At 30.0% G+C, this 23,956-nt stretch overlaps 2 protein-coding genes across 8 annotated transcripts in view; one reads left to right on the top strand and one right to left on the bottom strand.

Annotated features, from left to right (window-relative positions):
• The window catches only part of mmd (disintegrin and metalloproteinase domain-containing protein mind-meld), a 641,110-nt gene extending 633,095 nt beyond the window's left edge, over nt 1–8,015 (top strand). For 4 of the 7 annotated variants that reach the window (XM_088196874.1, XM_088196873.1, XM_088196875.1 and 1 more), the window contains 3 exons: nt 16–691; nt 2,586–2,897; nt 7,604–8,015. In XM_088196874.1, coding sequence (XP_088053000.1) covers nt 16–691; nt 2,586–2,897; nt 7,604–7,880 — 1,265 coding nt within the window. In that variant the 3' untranslated portion in view covers nt 7,881–8,015. Of the gene's footprint in view, nt 1–15; nt 1,033–2,585; nt 2,898–7,603 lie in introns of those variants that run through there. The other 3 variants (XM_088196878.1, XM_088196877.1, XM_088196876.1) reach the window with 2 other exon arrangements.
• Nucleotides 8,016–13,796: 5,781 nt separating this feature from the next.
• Nucleotides 13,797–20,975, bottom strand: LOC148230069 (adhesion G protein-coupled receptor G2-like). The gene is made up of 7 exons (XM_088196885.1): nt 20,824–20,975; nt 17,362–17,661; nt 17,112–17,281; nt 16,667–16,782; nt 16,560–16,595; nt 16,112–16,481; nt 13,797–16,046 (listed from the first exon to the last, which is right to left on the bottom strand). Exons 3-7 carry the CDS (start codon nt 17,179–17,181, stop codon nt 14,734–14,736), a joined length of 1,905 nt encoding a protein of 634 aa, XP_088053011.1. The 5' UTR covers nt 17,182–17,281; nt 17,362–17,661; nt 20,824–20,975; the 3' UTR covers nt 13,797–14,733.
• Nucleotides 20,976–23,956: the final 2,981 nt, after the last annotated feature.

Genomic DNA, 23,956 nt, shown 5'->3' with positions numbered 1-23,956 from the left:
AGTAATTTGTTTTAGGCGAAGAAGACACCGTAGCCTTTATAGACGTAGCACCAAAGTTGCCAGAGAAAGGTATCCTGAAGAAGCACGGCGGATACGGAATGGTGATGGGTGACGGCAAAGAAAAGTGGGGCGATGACTCGCAGTCGGACAATCTCGAAGTGATGTCTCAGTCTGACAGTAACATGGGGCCTGAATTGTTAGGTGGCGTCGGGACCATATCTGAAGTGGAGCGGACTCTCAAGAGCCTCAACGGGTACCACGAGGACATCTTGGAAGCTCTACGGAACGCAGCTTCCCATAGGGGATCGAACGCGACTCCTTCAGGAAGCAGCAGTTTAATTAACGAAGAGATCTTGCGGAAGACGCTGCAGGACTCGTACGAATACGGCAAGAGGACTAGCAGCCAGGAGAAGATCTGTGATGGTCCACAGACGCACACGGTGATGATGGAGGGTCCTTCTGGCATGCACCACCGGCACGGTCCTGCAGAAGATGACGAAGAGGACGACGTGCCGCCGTCTTGCGGTCCTATTAGAATAAGAAATCTCGAAGATTTGATTAGGCAGTTAGAACATCATTCTTCTAGACATATGAGCCCAAGCGGCTCGGAAGATATTAGAATGTCAGAGACTGAAGCGGATCGACATTACCGCTTGGACTCAACCGTGCCTTGCACCGACTCCTCGCAAGGGTACTACAATTTTATAAACTAATAATATATCTAGATATCAAAGCTGACAATTTTTGGTCCTGCAAAAAAATAAGATCTAAGGATGTTGACTATCATAAATTGCTTTTTTTATATATTTTAACATGTGTCCGCGCAGTGAGAATTTTTTGAACCAGATTATTTTTAGCATTAGATAAATTTATTACCAAATCGTGTGAAGTAGTAGATAAAACTATTTATAAATATATAGATGTACCAAATTATAATTCAACATCCTTATATCTGCTTTATTCATGCGATGATTTTGATGCAGACCAATGTATATTATAAACCATTATTATTAAATTCTATTGAGGGCAAAATAACGAATTTCATTTATATTTTTTAATACAGTTAGCAAAAGTATTGATTTAATTTACATCATACTACAAAATATTTTCTTAATACCATATAAAATATCTTCTTCATCTGCAATATTTGTTTGTAATAATACTGAATAAGTTGCGAGGGTCATTCAAAATATAAATGCGATTTAATATTACAAGTTTATTAAAAGTTATTTATAATCTGACTTACACAATATATTATATCAAATAAAAAGTTTCCTATCTAATATTCTGACTTATTTACGCTGTGATTTTTGATTTTCCCTCGAGTCTTATAAAAACTTATATAGTCTTATATTACAATGAAAATATTTCTTTTAAAAAAATAATATCCGATTAGGTATGGGTTGGCACTTTATTATTTAATATAAATCTTCTTCTTCATTACAATTTTAATTTGGTTTCTCTATATAGTCAATTTACATATAATAGTAAAAATTGATAGATTCTTAATAATTTATTCATATTGCATTGCCCTTTATTTTATTAATATATTCAACTGATAATAAAACGGATCCTTTAAAATTTCAAAATAATTTGATCAAACTTTTTTAAAATAAATTATTATGACTTGACAGGGTTTTTCAATGCGGCATGATTGCATTAATTTTAAATATCACTATGAAACAAGACGCTTGCCATAAAGATATTTTTATATATTATAGAATACACATTAACTTAACATATATCATTAGTTTGAATAATTTTAATGGTGTTTTAATTTTTTTATAAAAAAATCGGATAAATTCATGATTTACTTTTAGGTTAAAAAATATATATTTTCGCTACAGTTTATGATAAATGATGATAATGCATGTAAATTTTGGGCTATTATATTTATTATTTTTTAGTTAAAAGAACACATTTTAGCTACAAAAATCGTTGCAATAGCGATGGGGCTTAAATTTATTTATAATATGATAGAAAAACATCAAAATAACACATAACTGAAAAAAATAAATTCATACAATTCAAAAAAGCAGAAATTTATTTAGCCAGCCTAATTATTTTTTTGTGTAAGCCTATTTTTACTTTGAGAATCCAATATTATATTTCTGTAACTCAATATTTTTTAACAAAAATATAATATTTAGTATGAGTTATAATCAATATAAATTTTCAGTTAAAACTTAATTAAAAAAATTAAAAATAAATTTTGCGATTTTATAAAAACAAAAATGATATAGTATATAATTTAATAAAAAGTGTTGATATTATCTCTATGGCAAAAGATTATTTTAGTGATTGTTAAAATTAGTCAGATGTTGTATCATCTCATGGTGCGTCCAGAAAAAATTTAAAATTCTTAAAATAAAGGGCATTTTAGTTTGTTTGCGTATACCTAAACTATGGTATTATATGTGGGTTTTCTATATACTATTCTATAATTAGAATGTCTTCAGTTCGTTTCAGTCCTTTATATGGAAAGTGATGGGCGTATTTTAGTCGTCAGGACTGAAACGGGCCTTGTTGTGGTTAGGTCATATCGAAGCCAAATTATAATCGTTTTATGTTTTGTTTTCGAACAGCCGGTGTCGTTCAAGAACCGAAGAAGATCCACGTTTCGTTTACGGGCGATATAGGCACCCATCGCAACGGGGGCCTATACCGGCCCATCCGCCCCACGTGCCTCATGTGCCTCACGTGGCTCACGGGCCGCATGCAGCTCACGCGAGCCATGGGGCGCACGCCCCCTATCCGCCGCACCACACTTTACGTGCCCCGTCCCCTCATCGCGGCGCCCATCGTCCTCCCCCAGAGGAAGAGGGTCTCTATGAGACCGCCGATCGAGAAAGGGCTGCGGACCCCCATCGTTTGAGGGACGCGCCCGATAGTGAAAGGTAAATTTGAACTCAAATACCCCCCAAACTCACTTTAAAAACTCAAAAAAAATGCATCAATCAAAACATTGGGAAGCACTGGAATCATTAAAATCATCACAATATGTGTCTCAATTGAGAAACGTGCGATTACTACAAAACGTTACTTCGTTTGAAAATCACTTTGTTGCGCTCATACCGTTGCCATGTGTTATTTTAAACTATCATTAAAAACCATAACTCCTTCCCACACTAGCTCTTAAGCATTGTCGTGGTGTAGATCTCAGCTGTTCCTTTTAAATACTTTCAAGTCTTCCATGTCCGACAATCATTGCAATGATAAACATATTATGACTAACTGCCACTGAATTTATCAGCAATATTCCTCAGCTGTTGTAGTGCAGTACTTTTCAAAGCTTTGTCTTGTGAGCATAATAATCTCACCTGACGCGATTTACTTGCTGATTTTTATATACCAATCATTCGTTTTTTTATGTTCACATGCACCGTAGCATATTGTCTGTGACGACCAATGAAATAAATTGTCGATTCAAGCAAAGCTTTTTATCTGATATTATGGCGTATACACCAAACTTCTTGAATTCAAAAAAATAAAAACTGTAAATGGTTCAAAAACGTCTTCCTAAAAAAAGCTTCTAGCTATTCTCTAAAATTCACTCTGACTAAATCACATTTTTAAAACGTTTAGTCCATTTTTGCGCTCTTGATTAAATTTGTTGAAAATGAGATGAACTGTTTTTATCAACCTGCGCCTTCACTTAATTTATAAATAATAATGAAAATGGAAAAATGTATGACACTAATAACAGAAAAACTATATTCCAATTTTGTGACAAAAAACTGCACAAACTTATGCGACAAACTAATACTATAATAATAATCTTCTAATTATACTCTTATGCTATTAACGTTTCATCTATCCGACTATCGTATATTTACCCGATCCTAATCAAGCCATTAATGACATTCTGAGCATTGATTGCTCTATATGTAATCTAAAACAGATGTTTTTGGTTACACAGCATTTGCCTAATACTCGTTTTACTATCATTAGAACAATAAAATTTATAAATCAATAGCCATGTGCTTTAAAACAACTCTTAAAATATATTTATAATAATTTATGACTGTGAGATAAACCCTTAGTAAATAAAGTATACAATCTTGAGCGCAACAAGGAGATACTATATTTTAAGACAGTAACAGTGTGAGCAATATATCGGTACTATCTTTTAAATTAAAATTCGCTCGTTTTTCTGATGAACCATGTATGTACAGTTAAATTATAAGAGTCCAATGGCAAACCATTCTTTAGGAAGATTGTATTAATAAATAAATAAAGAATATATATATATTTGATTTTTGTAATTAATAATACGATGTCCATGCGGTCATGTTTTTTTTCATCTTTTCGTCAAAACAAGAAACATTGCATTTGATTTAACACATGTATATAATCGTCTCATCGTAATCGAATGCATTCGTGCAAAAAAATAATAGCCGCAGGGAAATTTTATTATTAATTAAAAAAAAATATATATATATATATATATATATATATATATATATATATATATATATATATATATATAATATATATATTTAAATAAACACGTAATCGAATCAAGCTTTGCAATATGCTTTATAATATATTTGATAATGAACCCAAACATTTTTTTATATTTATACATATTTTAAAGTTAAATATTAAGTTACTTTTATTTTACTATTTAAGCACGTATGGATTATCATTGGACCTATAGTTCTTGCTTCTCAGATGCATATTAAATTGTATGTTTGGAATAATTGTATATTTATTGTCACTAATAAGATTCGGATGGAAATAATCTTTTTACTAAAGTAAAAAATTGCAAATTAACAGCGAACGTTTTTTTTTCATGAATTAAAAAATAAAATCATGACAGAGCCTCTGCTTAATCAACATTTTTTTTATTTTATATATATTTTTTTAATATTCGCATAAGCAAATTCTTCAAAAACTTAGAAATCTTATTGTCATCAGCAATTCAGGATTGTCGAATTTCATAAAACCAGCATGACCACAAGCAGCATCCACCGTAACACCCAGGCGCAAAAGTGACGCCTTCGCTCTAAAGCTACTCAAGCGAATTTCCAAGATTACCACGATGGCATTGCTGCACTATGAGCAGTCGGCGGCTTGGTGGTGGTTATAAAACGCTAAAAAAATAATGACGTCATACAAAAAAGTAAGACATTCTGGATAATACTTTAGCTAAATTTATCTTTCATTTCGATGAACAAACGTCTATTAAATCGGACACTTTTCATGATTTAATCTTACAAAATTTTGTTTCTCTATATAAGTATACATGTATATATCTATGTACGTATCTTATTTTGTATCATCATTATTTTTTCCATTAAAATTATTAATTACTAGTTGACTAATTTTAAAATCAGAAATGCGCATGTAGCACCCCATTTTCTTGCATTCGCTAATTCAAAATCATGCCACACGTCACTAGATGCAATTAGATCTCATTACAATCTATACAAATTCATACTTCATTGCGCTAGGTGTGTTTTTATTTATCTATTCTAAACTATATAGGGAAGATGCGTGGTGTGGCATGGTAAGACGTGACGCAGTGTGGCGTAGCATGGGGTGGCGTGGGGTGCCGCGCGTGTATTCATTTTGTATGACTTTTTCAATATCTTTGTTTCAGTAATCTAGAAATTTAATTTTAAACCCCTTTCTTCTTATTTCTATTGTCGTCAGATCGTAATCTTTGTTCATTGCGTTAATAGGTGGGAGTTGAAAACTGGACCGTTGTGCACTCAAAAAATCACACCTTCTGTCTCAAGAGTCTTATAAAAAATATATATCTTGTGATATTTTTTAGCATCTATATTTCAGAAGCTTCTTCAATATTTTTTTAATCTTAAATGTTATCATGACTTTTTTTTCAGCTTTAATTTTAAACTTAATATTGTTGCAGTATTCGTATTCTGTATTCATAACAGGATAAACGCAAAAGTTTTACAAAAAAAATCCGAATACAAACAGACGATAGTCAATCTTATGAAATCTTTAGGTAACCGCGTTTAGTTAACCGTCATGCTAATCATCTTACAATGCTTTTCTATAGACACATTGTTTTTTAGAAATGCCAAAAGCTTGTAGTAACCAAATAATTTTTCTTATCTCTATTCTTTGAGGCTTAGATTATAACCTAATAGCCACTGATTTAGAATTATTCAGAATAATTTGAAATTCACAATAACATAATAAAAAATGTGATAAAAAAAATAGTAGCAGTCACTAAAAGTCGTTTGAAACACGTTTGTATAATTTTTCCCTAGATGGCTTGCACGCCAGTTTCGACTCGCATTTACTTAACAATCTTTAAATTTTTTCAACCTCAGTCTTTATTTAAGACATAATTAAAAAAAAAAACATTATTTTCTACATATAAGATGGCATTTATTTAAGATTTTTTTCTGCGTAACAAAACATATGTAAGAAATTACTAAAATCAATTTAAATCTGGATTTATAACTTATGTTCGATTCTTGCAGCAAAATCCAACTTAATTCGTTAATTAAAAATAAATTATAACTGTATATGTGATTGAAACTTACAACAATGATACATAAAAATCCCTATACATAAAAATGTTGCGCCCTGTCATCATGTGACCCACGAGACTCAAAACATCATCTATCATTTTGCCATAAAATAGTCATTATATTAGGTATTTTCTAAGATTGTTTATATAATAGCTTACTAGTGTTCCATGATAACTATTTTATTAATACGGGACAGAAGGTGTTTCACCTTGTATTTCCACAAGTGCGTTCGTTGATTGTATCATCAATATCTACTAATATACAAAGCCAAACAGTTTAATCGTGACGTCATCGAGAATAGGGGTATCAATTACATCGAATATAAATATTAAACTAATATTAAATTTCTAGATAACTACTATTTATAATTAATTAATGTAAAAAGATTTATTAATATGTTAATTGAAACATTTTATTTTGTAAAAATTTCCTTAATTGTATAGATTATAAAACACAATTAAATATATATATATATATATATATATATATATATATATATATATATATATATATATATATATATATATATATATATATATATATATATATATATATATATATATATATATATATATATATATATATATATAAACATATATAATTAACACACAACAACACTTGTAAATAGTTAATCGCTATTATTAATCGAAAATCACATCATCCCATATCACCTTTAACGCTCGTGATGTCACGACAAAATTGCAGCCGGGTTGTCAGGTCTTTATATAGATTGATAGTCATATGCGTTCGTCTGCGTGCATCGTGCGCTCGATTACGTGTAGCGTGCGCTCACCCACACGCATCGTACGCTCGTTCACACGCATCGTGCTCCCGATCGCGTGCGGCGTACGCTCGTTCGCACGCATCGTGCGCTCGTTTACGTTCCACAATGCGCGAGTTGATAACATTCGTCCGCAGTGTGGGCTCGGTCGGAACTTATAGTAACTAGAATAAAAATTCGTTCGCTGTTGCTTAGATTCGATATCTGGTGTGTATTTTGCTCGAAAAAGATTCGTTCCGTCCGTGCGATCGTCGCATCCCGGCACCGGGCCGGGCTGCGACGAGTATCGTTTGTTCTTCTTGTCAATTTCTAGTGATGAATTTATTCAAGCTCAACAACAGTTAGCCCGGTGGGCGAGTGAAGAAGCGGTGCCGGCGGGGGGCAGCGGGACGAGTGGCGGCTCCGGCTCGGGCGGGGGCGCAGGTGCTGGCCCCCGAGACTACTTCCCTTCGCCGCCGTCGAGCAGCTCGGGGCGGGACGACCAGGTGACAGTGGTGTCCAGGAGACCGCCGTCCGACTCGGACGACACAGCACCGTCGTCGTCCCTATCGGGAGAGCCGCCAGCTCGTTTTCCCGAATACAAGCACTGACCCGCCGCTCCTGCGCCTGCGTCGCGGGAGACACGCGCCTCTGAGACACGCGTGTCTGAGACGCGTGTCGCTGAGACGCGTGTCTCGGACAAACCGAGACGCCCGCGGCCGGCGCCCCCGCCCAGGAAGTGAACTCTTTCGCGGTCACCGACTAACACGTTCTCCTATATGTATATGACATAAACTAACCAACGCAAAATACTAGTTAAGATCAATTTTGTATCGTACGTTTAGAGACACGCGCGAATGAAATTTGTACTTTGAGCGACACGTATTAAAACGAATAACGAATGAAAACTTGACATCTACTACGGTATTTAATGAATTACTGTTAAAACGTGATTCGTTATTTTATCTCTTGAGCGTAAAAATACGGCATAACTATTCCTTAATTATTATTCTTAACGAATACACAATCACTCGAACTGAGCATAGAAAACCACACGCACTAAAAGCTTGTTTTCAGACTATAACTTTGGCAGTGTTTTTATACTTTACATGTATTTTTTTTTATTCGCGCGCGTGACCTTTTTTTGTGTTGTGACACTTTTTTATATATAAATTTTATATTAATAATTATTATGCCATTATTTTAATTTCTTATATCTTAAATTTGTAGTACAATTAATCAAAGTATTTGTTATTTTTCCATATGAAGAGCGATTGAATGCCAAAATACGTTATCCACAGTTTCTGAGAATTAATCAATTTTTACTTGAAATGCGTTGTATAAGGACTAGAAGAAACAGAAGTCAATTGGTGCAAAGTCTGATGACTACAGTGAATTTGATTTCAGTTTGAGCAGCGTTGTTTGTGCATATGCTCAAGCATATGTCTCCATATTAGCCAGCATTTCTATACCATATTTATCAAAAACAATATACCACACGTAATAATATGTCGTAGAAATTGTTCGACTTTGTCGTAGAAATTGTTTGAGTTCTCTTCTGACGCTCGTTTAATTCATGCGGCACCCATCTATCTAGCTTTGTTGAACAATTTTAAATGGTGCAATAATATTTGAAAATTAAAAATAAATATGTATTTGGTTCACTTTAGTTTTCAGCTCACCATTATCTATAGTCTACTTGGCTTTTTTAATGATTAAAATATTAAAAACGCAACTTCTCAAACAACGTCGTTGATATTTCAAACTTTTATCTGAAATAAAACTATTCAAAAGACACGTTTGCAAGAACCAAATTAAATCGAACCTTTCGTACCTAATAATCTAATAAAATTAGGTAATCACACATCAATGCGATTTTTTTAATTTATTATAAATAAAAGACATACTGATGTTCTCAAAATTACTGCGTAATAGAGAAAATAAAATATTTAGAATATTATCTGATACATTTTATTTATACGAGAAGAGACGAAAAATACATAAGAATAAATCTAAATGTACACATTAATAATCTTGTTATCGAGAATTCTGGAGAAAATTATTAAGATTTTTTAACGATTTTTAATAATAATTTTATTAGATAGTACTCAATCAATTAAAGGGCTGTCTATAATATTTGCCCGTCATTGGATTTTATATTTTAAGACCTATCTTCTTAATTTTATTTAAAAAATATATATTTCACATAGACGGATTTATCTTATTGTGGATTTTATTACATAATTAAATCTAAATGCTAAATTGTATGATATGATATCGTACATGGACATGACGTAACTTTGCGTCAATATAAATCATACGAGTCCCTATTTATAACTATATTATACTTAAACTGCGAGACTCCGTCCTTCGATTTAGAATTATCATATTGATATCTAATCCTTCAACTTTATGACTACTAAAGTAGTCATTTAAAAGTGTGCGCAAATATATTTTTCGTCTCTTCTACAGTAATTCACATTATATTTACTATAGTAGATGACAAGTTATATTCATATCGCAATATAAATATGAATTTTGCCGAATATTGTTTATTTAAAAAATGTTTCACAAGCGCAAAATTGTACATACAAATTATTATAATAAACGACACCATTATCAAATTAAATAAATAAATACTACTACTATTTTCAAATAATAACACACGAAAATTTTATCATCCGTAAAACGCTTTTAAATTATCTCAAAAAAGAAAGCTTTAATCAATAGTTGATAATAATAATAATAAAAATCAGCAATGTTATGGAAAATAATAATAATAATAATGAAAGAAATACTTAATATTGCGTCCTGAAGTTGAACAGGTTTTAGATAAAGAAAAATCATCACATAACAAAAAAATAAGTGTTATACTGATAAAATAAATAAATAAATCAGCATTTCACCGCGGACACTGCCATATATAATATTTCACTACATATACATGTGTATCGTGTATTAGATATAATAAAAAATAATAGTGTCCTTATGTTGAATATTCACCGACGATTTTCATTTAAATAAGATGTAAAACTTTTTCAAATTGTGCTAATATTAAAAAAATAAATAAATAAAAAACGCATGTATCAAAATAACATAAGTGAAGAAGAAACCCAGAAATATCGATATGTCAACTTTATAAAATAATAGATAAAAAATTAATGATCACTCCTTCGTGCACGTTAAATTATATTTTATTTTCAACACTGTCCAAAATTAATATATAGTTAAGTGAAATTATAGTATTTAAATTAATAGTTAAAAACACACACATTTATTATTATGTATAGGCGTCAGAGTCTGATGGGCGATTCTTTTTATTTTATTAATTCATTTTCGCGCGTTATAAATAATTATTAAATTAAAATATAAACTGATGAAATAAATGTGCAGCGTGAGTGTGCGACTTTTTTTTATACAAGTGAAAGTGTGTGGGGGTACTATATATTATATATATGTATGTATATTTATTACTTATGATTAGTTAGGTAAGAAAGACATTTTAAATAAAATATTTAAAAAAACGATGATTTACAAAAAAATATAATACTAAATTTAGTGTTACGAGTGATAGACTGTCGCGATAGTTATCAGCTGCCCGAGAGCCAGGGTTCCCTCGGATGTAGCCCTATAACACATACAAATTACTCAAAAATACATACATACACATACACGGACATACAGACACACATACACACATACACACACAAATACTACATTTAATACGCGATCGGTGTTAAAACAATTATTGTAAGGGCGAGGGATAAATGTAACATCTGGCGCAATAGTTAACCCGAAATTCTAAAAAAATCTCAAGTAGAAAAGAGAGATTTATTATATAAATATATATATATATATATATATATATATATATATATATAAATATAAAATTATATATATATATATATATATATATATATATATATATATATATATATATAAATCGGATTTTATCGCGATTGTGCCTTACTATGCGCATATATTTTGGCTATATATTTCGTTTTTGCCATTATCACTCGTAATTCGTGATCATGACGGGATCATCGTTACCGAAATATTAACGCAAAGTATGTTGCAATCCAATAAAATCCGATTTTTAAATTATACATATATATTTAAATCATGAAATAGGTTTCAGACATGTATAATAGAGTGTTAAACGAACGGAGATACATATATATATAATATATACATATATACACCATTATATGGCCACCATTCGTCCCGGTTTTGGAGTCCTTGTGTTCCATCAGTGGCGAATTTTTGTTATACTTTTAATATCTGCAACGTTTGATTAAAAATTGATTGGTCTAATGATAATATAAAAACGAATTGATCAGCCTAATATATGCACTTCAAAAGGTTCGCATTTGAATATTTTATTTGGTTATGTAAATATCTTCTAAGTAAGCTAATTAAAAGTTTGTATTTTATAGCTTTTATTTATAAACGAAATTATTAAATAAAAATAGCAGACTAATCAAATTTTGATCAAATAGCGCAGATTATGCAATGTATCGTTTGCAATGTGATACATGTTTTATCACATGACTATGTATCACATATTATGCAAATTATTTTTCAGGTCTCGTTTTTATTATTATAATTTAATGATAAATTTTTCTCATGTTGAGAATTAATAAATTTGATTTATTATCAAAATAAAAAAGAGAAACTATATATGTAAATATATTTTAGTCTTATACAATGTATTAAACTATTAACAAAATTGAATTGAAAAAAAAACACAATGTGTCTATTTATGATTGTTACATCAAAAAATATTGTAAATATGACGAAGAAAAAATCTAGTGCCAGACCCAAACTAATACTTAAATTAACGATAATAATTACGATAAAAGTATATATTTTTTCTTGTTAAAAACATCTAATAAAGTGCACCCCAATAGCGATTTTAATAAAAAAAATGGATTATAACAAAAAGGTAGTAGTATTACGTACTATTATTTTCAATTTAAGTTTTAATGTATATAAATTTTAAAATTCCTAAATACAACAGATGTTAAAACATGTCTCAAACACTAACGATTTATCGAAATAATATATAATAAATAATACATGTATCATTATCATCAAAATATTATTTTAATGAATAAATTGTTTTCATCTTATCGCCACTGAAATATCCATAGAAAAATTCTGTATTAATTTTAAAAATGATAACTCTGTTCTTTGTTGAAAAAACTGTATAAAATGTTAATTGCAAATCATAGATTTGACTTTTACACTGTAATTGTATTATATTCTAAATTTTAAGTGACCATTCTAAATGAATATATGTATATGTGTATATGTATATATATATACATATATATTTATATGTATATAATGTTATATATAGGGCTACCATAAGTCCGCGGTGACCTGTATTTTTATTTTGTTATTCATTTCAATATGGACTATGGGTATTTTATTTTTTTGTTGCCAAATTATTAAAATAGCCCTATATATAAATATGTATGTATATTATATACAAGAATGTTTAATGAGGGTTTAACATGCTTGAAAGGTAAAGTGTTGTGTTATATAAAAAATGCGATTGCGCAAACATTTGCTCACGGTAGTATAAATTATATTATCGAAAATAATGTGTTATGAATTTAAAAAATCAAAACAATAAAAAGACATACGATATGAAAACGAAAAACGGTTACGTATTATTTCTATTTTTATTTTTATTTTCGAAATTACCATGTAAATAGTGCGACATTATTAATTTGAAAATAAATGTAAAATAATTAAAAAATAGACAAATTCAAATTTGATAAAGCATTCGATTTTATTTATTTGATACATTCCTTAACATCCTGTTACGTCTATTCATTATACCTATAATAATAATATAAATACTTTTTTATATATATTTGTAACATTTATCTAAAACATTTTATTATATAAAAGAAACAATAATGTAAACATAATTAAATTAAAAACAATACAAGTCAGTAACGTTGATTAAATAATTTTAGATAAGAATTAATTTACTTTTAAATATGCGCTAGAGAAGAGTGGGCAGTGCGTTGATGAAAATCTACTCTCTCGGCCTTCTATGAGGTGCTATATTGTGCATTCGATCAGTATTTTACTCGAGTGTTTGACGTTACATATGGTTTTCTGCTAAGATTATTTTATGGCAAAAAAAAATAATGTTTTAATAATAATTTTTTGTCAAATCAAAATATTATTGATAAAAAAAATAAAAACGATAACTTCAGAATATCATAAAAAAATCGATATTTATTATTAACACTATATGAACTATAAATATTCAAAAGAATATCCACATGAATTCTATACCGGCTTTTAAAACGAACAACCGAAAGAATGCACTCAAGGGGCCGTAAACGCAATTATTACTAAAAGTGCATATTTATTTATTTATAAGACATTTTAATAATTTTTACAAAGCATTCCAGATACCCATACAAAAATTTTCCATTTTTTGCCAACAACAAAAGAATGCGGCCAAATTAAGGAACTTTTTCCTAAATCAATTTTTTCTCAAATTGTAAGAAGTACAGTGAAAACATTGTTTTATAAGAATAAAAATTTAAATATTTTACTGCTGCTTTTGAAATTAGAAAAACGGCGGGCAAAATATTTTTGCTATTCTTTGACACACACGACCTTATAAATTTCAGAACATAATATTCGAGATATCATTTCAATCAGTCACATTACTTCTGAACTTTATCGCACACTCTCAGAAAATGCGCTCCCAGAGAGCCTCCAGATACTTTATTAACCACAGAAACTGAGCAGTCCCAAACCAGAAATTTTGATTCCCAATAATAATAATTTACAAATGTAGCAACTAATTAATCAATGATTTATATTTACACCAATTAAGTTAAATCACGAAAAATTACCACAGCGTCATCTTACAAGCAAAATATTAGTTTTAACATGGCTAAAAATGGTAACATTTACGAAAAACTAGACCTTATTCACAAATTTTCGGAGTGGTAACAAAAAAATGGTCAAAATAATCAAATAACAGTTTCTACCATTATGTATAAGACTTTTCACATAGCAGTTTTAATACACATACATACATGCATGGTTGTAGCGAAGGGTATACCCTCTGGTATATTTGTAAAAATAGCATATACCCTCTGGTTAAATTATTCTGCATACTGAGAATTTGTGACTTTTTTCAATTTTGTTTAAAACAGTTTTTGAACTCAAATATCTATCATAAAACTGAAATTTTATTAATAAGTAATTTTTTTAGTTTTTTTTAAATGCTCTAGATTTAGATTTTTGTGCGAAATATCTAACAAAAAATCTGAAAATTTGTGGACGTGCCAAATTTTTATTTTTCTTATTTTTATTTTTGAAACAGACCTTAATTTAATATTTGTAGTTTTTATCTTTTTCTTCAAAACAGGCTCTAAATATAGATTGTGATAATATTGTTTTTATAATTTGGAGAGTTTATATTTAATAATATAAATTATTTACAGGAACTTTTTTATAACTAGAACTATTTATTCTCAATCGTTTTGTTTCTTTAACAAAACGATTTTTATTGCTATTACTACCAGTACTTTTGCTTTTTTTACCTTGCCAATATTTTCTACTATCCTCTCTCAATACTATTAAAAACATAAAAATTATGAAACCTTGGACTGTTGTCATTATACAAAATAAATAGTTAAGAACAATATATGTTGAAAATAATCCAAACATCCAACTAAGACCAAAAAGGAAAAACATCAAAAAACTCACAGAAGCCTTGCGCTTAAACTCATTTGGGTTACCGTGTTTTGTTAAATCGCTTTTTTTAAAAAATGAATATAATAATAATAAGTAAAGTACTACGTTTAATAAAATAATTGCAATTATGGGAGTGTAGACCGTGAGCCAAAATCCAAGTCCACAAGGATAGCAAAAGCTATACAACGAACTATCTCTCTTTACTCTCCTCAGATAGTTATGTCTATCAAATATCAATAACAATCCAACAATTACCAATGGCAGTAACCAACCATATAGGCTAGCTTTTAATAATTTATGGGAATATTTTTGATTATCATCCTTGACCAATTTTATATATGAAAGAATAGCTGATATAGACATCCAAAAAAAAGAGGCTAAAACTGAAAAATGTAAAGTGGATCCTAAAATAATACAGGTCAGTGAATCCTTTTTTAAAACCCCATTCAAAATAAACATCAATATCATCAGAGCTATAGCAGCTGAAAGATTCATCCAGATTTTGTTGGCAAATTTGTTTCTCCAATTTTTGAATCTAGCAGTCAATCCAATTCCAATCAATCCAATGAGTGAAAGCAAACATCCTACATAAGTTGTAATCTTTAATGCCTGCTCATGACCATTTGTAATTTTACTTTCTTCACTCTCAATCAATAGAGAGAAATATGTCAAATGATAGCATCTACACGTGTCATATCCTATCAAAGATTGTCTCTCTAACAATTCGCAACCCTTTTGAGACCAGTTTCCTAGTTTTCCATCATTGAAATCCCAAAACACACAAGTCATTTTCAAATCCATGTAGAGTACAGTGGACTTAATGTGAATGTCTACATAATAGTTAGTGTCGATCATTTTATTTGCTAGTGATATACCAACGATTGCTCCATCGACATTCAAATCACCATTTTTGGGAAAAAGCGTGTCCTTGTCGAACACCACAATTGATAATTTCTGCGCTGTGTTTATGTTCATGATTGAAGATAGGTCTATGATTATATCAACATTTTGAGTCCTTGAGCTGTTTTTGAGATTGTCTGAAATTAAAACAATATTTTAAGTATATCATTAATCATCAAACACATATAAATATTGTATGTACCATCGCTTAAAAATGATATTTCTTTCTGTGATGATTTTACTTCAACAGTGTATACAGGTCTATATTCGTCCGTTTCAATCACTGACACAGCCATATTTTCAGTTTTAAAATATAAGTCTTGAGAATTCGTAGAGATATCTGCAGTATTCAAAATTTCTTCAAATGTTTCAAATACTTCTTTCAAGTTAGTGTCATTGTCTTTTTTATCAAAAATTTTATCAATTTCGTTAACGGCTAATTGTACAGAATCATTTAAGGATATCCCAACTAATATTTCGTCCAATGCAATTTTTACATCTTTAACAATATCAGCTTTTTCTGGCACATTTTTTGAAAATCTTTTTAGTGTTATGTTATTAAAATCGTCCTCCTGTAAATTAATCAAATTATGTTAATATTATAACACTGTTCCTACATTATTTATTACATTTACGTTTATATATTGTACCTGAATATCATATGATGAATTTATTTTACTAGAAATCTAAAATATTAATAATATAGTAAAATTTATTAATTATTAGTTCAAATAAATGGCTCTTAATATATATATACCTTAATCCAATGTGATCCAGTATTAAAATTACTCTCGCACCTGTATTCTTCGTACTTATGATTTTTTTGTGGGAGCCATGACCAACGAGGAAACAGTACGCCAGATACGTCGAGATCTACAGAATGACATGAAATTAAAATCTTACATCTAATTATAAAAATCAAATACCCGCAAAAACTTTTTACTGACTATTGTAATAACTTAGGTTAAGTTACTTAATAACTTAAAAATTAAAGTTACATTTTTATGAAGTTACTTGTTGTATATTATATATAAAGTTACTTGTTACTATTTCCTATTTTGATACTGCGATTTCTCCCGAGTTTTTTTTTTTGAACAAACATTATAATAATATTTTCACTAGATCAGAAAATGATATTGATACTTATTAGTTAATTTAGCTGCTAATTAAAACAATATTACATTTATATTAAAAAATATTACCTTGTGTTAATCCATTAAAATTGCATCTATGTATATCTCTCGAATAAATAACATTTTTATCATACACCATTTTGTCTGATTGGTTATAGATATGATATAAAACTTCACCAGTATCATAAATTCTTTTAAGCCTGTAATCATATTTATTTATTTGAAGGTCCTCTGCAATACTATAAATTATTTTTTTAATTATTATTATAAGACATTCTTAATATACACATATATAACATATTATTAAAAATATACATACCGGTCTATATCGAACAGTTTTATATTAAAAATATTTGGATAACGAAATAAAACTGCATAAGTGTTAATAGTAGTATCTTTTATCCAAAGTACCTTATCACTTACAGCAAAAATATATCCATAATCGGTATAGCATCGACACCAGTAATAACCATCTTTTTTTGTGTCTATGAATGTGGAATTATTTTCACTTTTAAAATTTGTCGATATTGGATAAAACGTTTCTGAATCAGTAAGACATCGAATATTTATATTTTGCACTTTTAGTTTTAATGAAAGAATTATTTTAAGTTTATTATCTCTGAAAACGAAATAAAAACTTTAATATTTTTGATAATGAAAATAGATAATTACTAATGTTAGTCTATGACGTCGGTATTAATCTATCGAATTATATCAGTTTTTTTATGATTACGTAATAACTATTTTTATAATAAATATTTTTTTAGTTTAAACAACATTTAAGTTTCCGTTATATTACAAAAAATAATTTCAACGATAATTTGCTATAAGTTATTACACCAATGATTTGTTAGCAATGAATGGGAGGGAAAGTTCACCGAAAAGTGTTGCATTCTAAGGCTTTCCTTAGAACGAAATAATAAACATGTATGCGTTTATGAATGAGTTAAAAGGAACTTGTACAAAAAATCTATTGATATAAAAAGCTAATTTAATGACGAAAATGTAATATTTAATGGTAAAGTTATGTTTCTCAAATAATGTTATTACTAAATTAGCCAATATTTTTGTTAGATTAATAATATAATTTAATTCTTACTTCGTCACATTGATATGTAGTTTTTCAATGAGTATATCTTCTTCACATAATAAATCAGAATCTTTCCCAAAATCTGAATTTTCAATCATAAACTCGTATTTCATATAATTACTCATTTGGAATATCTCCTTTCCATTAATCAGATTGAAAATATCTTTCATTTTTAGAGCAGTCACACCATATGCCTCGTATTTGCACTGAGTAATCACAAATTGTTTCGTTGCATTGTTAAGCTCTAAACAATCACCTCTATCGTGACTGTTAAAATACCACACTTCCTTACTTAATATCGGATGGCCTAAAATTTGAGTATAATTGCTTCCTATCGGCCAATATATAAACGGGCCTTTATCATAAGCTCGAACTACATCCAAAAATATATAAGGTCCGTTATTGAACTTCACTGATTTACAATTACTGAATTTCCAATTGAATGTATTATTGGTGTCATCCACTGAATAATTTTCATTAAGAACGCTAGTAGATTTAATAATAAATGCCTTAACTAGACAAAACGTAAAGCACAATACTATTAATGTGTTTAATTTATACATGATATTTTTTTAAATAATAATTGGCTTAGAATAGAATACTTGCTTATAATAAATTCAATTACAAACTGCCGAAAAAATAATATACAATTGATAATATAATATTGAACATAGTAGATAACTGTGAATTATCTTTTAAAAATTTGTTTAACTATTTTTTTGACGTTAGTGTGAATTTATTTGCTTAGCGTATAATAGATAATATACGCCTTGCAAATAAATTCGATTAAAGACATTTTGACTAAACATACAGTGCCAACTTAACTTGGAAGTCAGTATGAAAGCAGCAGAAGAATTTCTTTAAAAAAAAATTTCTATAAATATATTTAACGCACGTATATTTAACGTAAAAAGCAATTTATTTTTATTCGCACATGTACTAAATTTCTAATTATGGAAGAACGTAATTTTTTCTCTATTGTCTGCTGTTGCCAGCTTAGTCCTTACGGTCTAAGCTATTCCTGCCTTAGCATGAGCAACAGGACTCAATACATTATTACATAGCAACCGTCCGGAGTTGTATTAAATTAGCATAATTAACGTGTTTATGTATATTTACCTTAAAATACTTTTACTGAGTATTTAAATGACTTAAGATCTGATTATGTAATATTTTGCGTTCTTGTGAACTACAAAAAATACTGTTGGGTCTTATTCTTAATACTCGCGTTAATTAACATTAACCAAAATGATCATCCATCAACAATGAAACAATACAATAGCGTAAAGGATGGGATCACACACAAAAACCCTCGTTACGACCAGAAAATCACATAAATAAGGCAGGCAAATGAGCGCGGTCTTATAAACGCTGCATTATAAGCGCTGCGTCATAAGAGCGTTTACCAAAGTAGCGCTGTAACAAAATAGCGTGCGTCGAATGGCAGAGAGACATATGAGCGCTTTAAAAAAGAGAGCACGTCATAAGAGCGCAAAAATACTTGGAGAATATCAAGTAATGAATATTTTACGAATTAGGAATATAAAATGTAAGTAAATTGTTGCACTATCAAACCAGAAATTGTATAAAATAAATGAAATTAAAAATTAAAATGAAAATTATATAAAAAAAATTGTAGAATTTACAATTTTAAAAGGGGACTATATATACTTAAACTTATTTCAGAAACAATATTTTTATTAGGTTAAAAATAATAATAATAAACTATTATGCTAATCTCTTTTAGTAAATTGATTAGTGTTTTTATAAATTGATATATTATTCTATAGTTTCGGGTCTCTGGGTATCTGCACAGTAAATGGATCTCTTGGTGCAGAGGTATTATATTAGGTTAATAATTTTTACTTGGCGCACCATACCAATTAATTGTCATAATATTTAAGATTATAATAAGATTCGAATTCATTATTTGCATCAAATATTGATTATATAGTGGTTAGATATCATTCATACTACTGTTACTGTCACAGTAATCATAACACGGTTAAAATCAAATTCATCGTCACTTCCTTAAGCATCCATTAATATATGTATTTATAAATAATTAAAACACAGATTACTAATTGTTAGTAATTTACTAGCTCGAAAAGACTAATATTATTATTTGAGTTGCCGCAAAAATGTCGATAGTTGTCAATCGCTGATTTTAATACTGCGAGCGAGATAGCGAGCTCTGCTTGCATCTCGCTCTTTTTTTCCGTCTTACTAAATTTTATAACCTATTTATTTGATAACAGACACACAATATTAAGTAAGAATTATGCTCAATTAGAGCATATAATCCCGTTTCATCCCATATGATAAAAATATAGATACCCTTCGAAGGAAAAAATGAGTTTAATTGACACCGTAAATTATCGGTGGCAATGATTGGTCTTAACACCACGCGAAACGACCATGTTACGATGAAATATTTTACAATAAACTTATTATTGAGTTATTCGCATAAGCTAAAAATTGAATATTACTAAAATGTGTTTACCGCAAGTTTTTTTACTATTAATAAATTAAAATTGGCAAAATTAGCTCAAACACAAAGCCAATAAATGCATTTCAAGTTTCGTCGACGCACGAGTGCAACGGTTGGAATTCGATGTCGACCAATTGTCGACTTTCTAGCACAAAGGGTTAACTATATTCGAAAGACACACAAAATTAGAAAGACATTACCTTGTCAGCAGCACGATGCATAGAATTGTAAATATCCTGGCGGGCCACGGCGCGGCGTCACACCCCCCGCCCCCCGCGAGGCCCGCGCTAGAAGGTGCTGAAGGTGAAAAAGACTGGTGCAACGGTCTTGCATACACAAAATTTGAATTATACACTGCTTAATTCTAACACATACACTAAATTACACTATCAATTTATAATGCACTGCTAATTAAAAACATCGAGAACACTTATTCGAGAAAAATGTAACAAAACAATTTACTCGCCTGCTTACGACCGCGGTCGCATACTTACTGGTGTTTTTTTTTTTAATTTCTAGATGCATCCAGACAATTCAAGGTTATGCTTTATTAAAAATAACAAATGTCATTCCCCTCAGATTGCATTTGTCTAGTTTTAAAATATTTATCTCTAATTCGAATTATTTTAATGCAAGTTGTTTGTTTATTTTAATGCGAGAGTGACACGAAGGTCACCTTTGCTGTTGTTGTTGACCTACTTAAAGTATAATGTCGATGATTTCAACTTTATTTATATGAAAAATATTATTATTACCTACGATTTTTTAAATGCAAATTTTGAGTGTAGTTGTATGCGTGCTTACGGTGCTGCCCCCAAGTGTCAGTCGAGTGCGTTGTCGTTTGCTTGTAACGGTCGTTTACAACATTTTCCTAAATCTTTTAACTACGTCGCGGTTAACACTGAATCTTTTCGTTGTAATATAAAGACGAACGAGGAAGCGGAGCACTGGATAAAATAATACAGTGCGTTATCCAGAACAAGTTGGAATTGTAAACATATGAAAAAAAACCCACCCGATATATTTCACAGTAAGTACTCTAATTAAACTAATAATCTTATATATAATTATTGTTTATAACTTGACCCATCGAAAAGAACGCATGGTAAATCAAAAAATTTGTATTGCAAACCTGAAATAGACGTTCTTGTAAAAAAGGTGACTTGTGACTAGGGATTCCAATCCCGGGATCCCGAACGATTTTCAATACCCGATGAGTCCCGGGATTATAAAACATAATCCCGAATTTTTCGGATTGGTTGATTTATCAAGCACAATCGAATTATTATTGACAACATCGTTATATTTCATGTACAAACTTGCGCGAGTTGCACGTGTCATCTGTGAATTTTTAAGGCTGTGAATCTGAACGTGCTTTTTCAGCAGCAGGCTGCTTAGGAACCAAAATCAGATCAAGGCTAAATGATAAAACACTTGATGCTTTACTTCGTGAGTTTTATTCAAAATAATGTTTTCAATTAATTGTGTCTATGAATGTACATAGTATGTACATACATTGTCAAAAGTTCATTTTGTTCTTCTCAAATAAATATATAAGACCTTCCCTTTTTTATTTTTATTATATTATTTTCTATTTTAAGTCCAAGACTAAAATTATACGTACTTTATACATTGTACGTTATAAAAAACAGATGTAAAAATATATTGTATTATTCATTTTAAATTATTTTTATCGATAAAATAACATGAAAATTATCCCGGGACTGATCCCGGGATCCCGGGATCGACTAATTGCAATACCGAAATCCCGGGATCAAAATTTTGGCCCGGGATTGGAATCCCTACTTGTGACACAATGAGGCGTGATAAATATCTGAAGGTAATTTCAATATGTTTTTTTTTTCTTTTGATATATAACTCATTTATACATATGTACAAGAATTCTGTTTAAATTTTAAGAACGGATATAGACATAGTCACCTTATAATAAACGCAGAGACGTTATCTTGTTTGCCTCCATCTGAAAATATCAAAAATAAGTTCTATGACTATTTTGCTATGGGATTAAAGGTTGGCGAGGCTATTACAATATGATAATTGTAGCATAGAATGGCAGATGCATCAATTAACCCAAAAATGCATACTGTTCTTGAAAAAGGGAAAAATGGAGAGATTATACTTTAGGTCCACGTAACGACTGTCTCCATGTAATTTATATTGAAGATGAATATGTTTTCAATGTTGTTTTTATGAATAATAATGCATTTATCAATTGCAGATTTTGAAAGAGAAGATACCAATATACAGGACATTTAATTAAATATTATGAATCATCGTTTGCTTTTGTTATTGTAACGCCAATGATGAATAGAGCTCATTCTCTGCCTTTGACTAATGACATTGTGTTCAAAGACACCACCTCCTCTTGCGATGCGGAGGGCCACTCGATTACGCCTCTCGAAATGTAATTATAAATTCAAAATCAGCGTTTCATTTTAGTAATAATATACGTATATCGTACGTATGATGATGGGTAGCCATACTTTCGTATGTACGTAATAATTTATAAATAATAATGTTTTTATTGACTAATCATTTTAATCGTCATTACGCTCTGGCACATAAAATACTAATTTTACCGCCGATATCTCGTGAATTTTTATTTTTTGAAATTTCTCACAATTTACATATATTTTGTAAAATATTCATAACTTGATTTTCTCAAAGTATTTTTGCGCTCTTATGACGTGCTCTCTTTTGTCAAACGCTCATATGGCTGTCTGCGCATTTTGCTACAGCGCTACTTTGGTAAACGCTCTTATGACGCAGCGCTTATAATGCAGCGCTCTTTTGACGCACGCCCATTTGTCCGCGCTCATTTGTGACGTTGCCCATAAATAACACGCAAGTGTTCATACTGTATTTTCCGTCATTGAAAGAATCTTTCTTTATTACGAAACGGTCACCGATAAAATAAATCACCGGATCCAAGACCTTGGACAATGCCCATTAAGCAAATGTCGCTTCTATATTTATTTCGCTGTTCTAAGAAACGAGTACATCTATTGGCTGGATGATCGCTGCATGATTGCGATTGTTCAGCAAGCTTTGCTGGATACTTAAGCCTGGACTCCGACGAGGAGATGGTAGTCACAAGCGGTCAAATCAGCAGCACTTTACATTTACGTTAGTATTGACATTTTTTAACGAAAAATCAGTTGAAAAGCTCGATATTGGAACCTGATTAAAATAAAACTTCATACAAAATAAATATATATCAAACATATCCATCATGAATTTAACAGGCAGACTAGATTTGTAAAATAATATCTTAATTTATAAAATATGTAATCATAAGGTGATACATGTGAG

Source organism: Plectrocnemia conspersa, unplaced genomic scaffold (genome assembly GCF_051122295.1).
Source record: "Plectrocnemia conspersa isolate PC_06_02 unplaced genomic scaffold, ASM5112229v1 ptg000011l, whole genome shotgun sequence".
Lineage (NCBI taxonomy): Eukaryota > Metazoa > Arthropoda > Insecta > Trichoptera > Polycentropodidae > Plectrocnemia > Plectrocnemia conspersa.
Note: the sequence above shows the minus strand (reverse complement) of the source record. Positions and strands in the feature narration are given on the sequence as shown.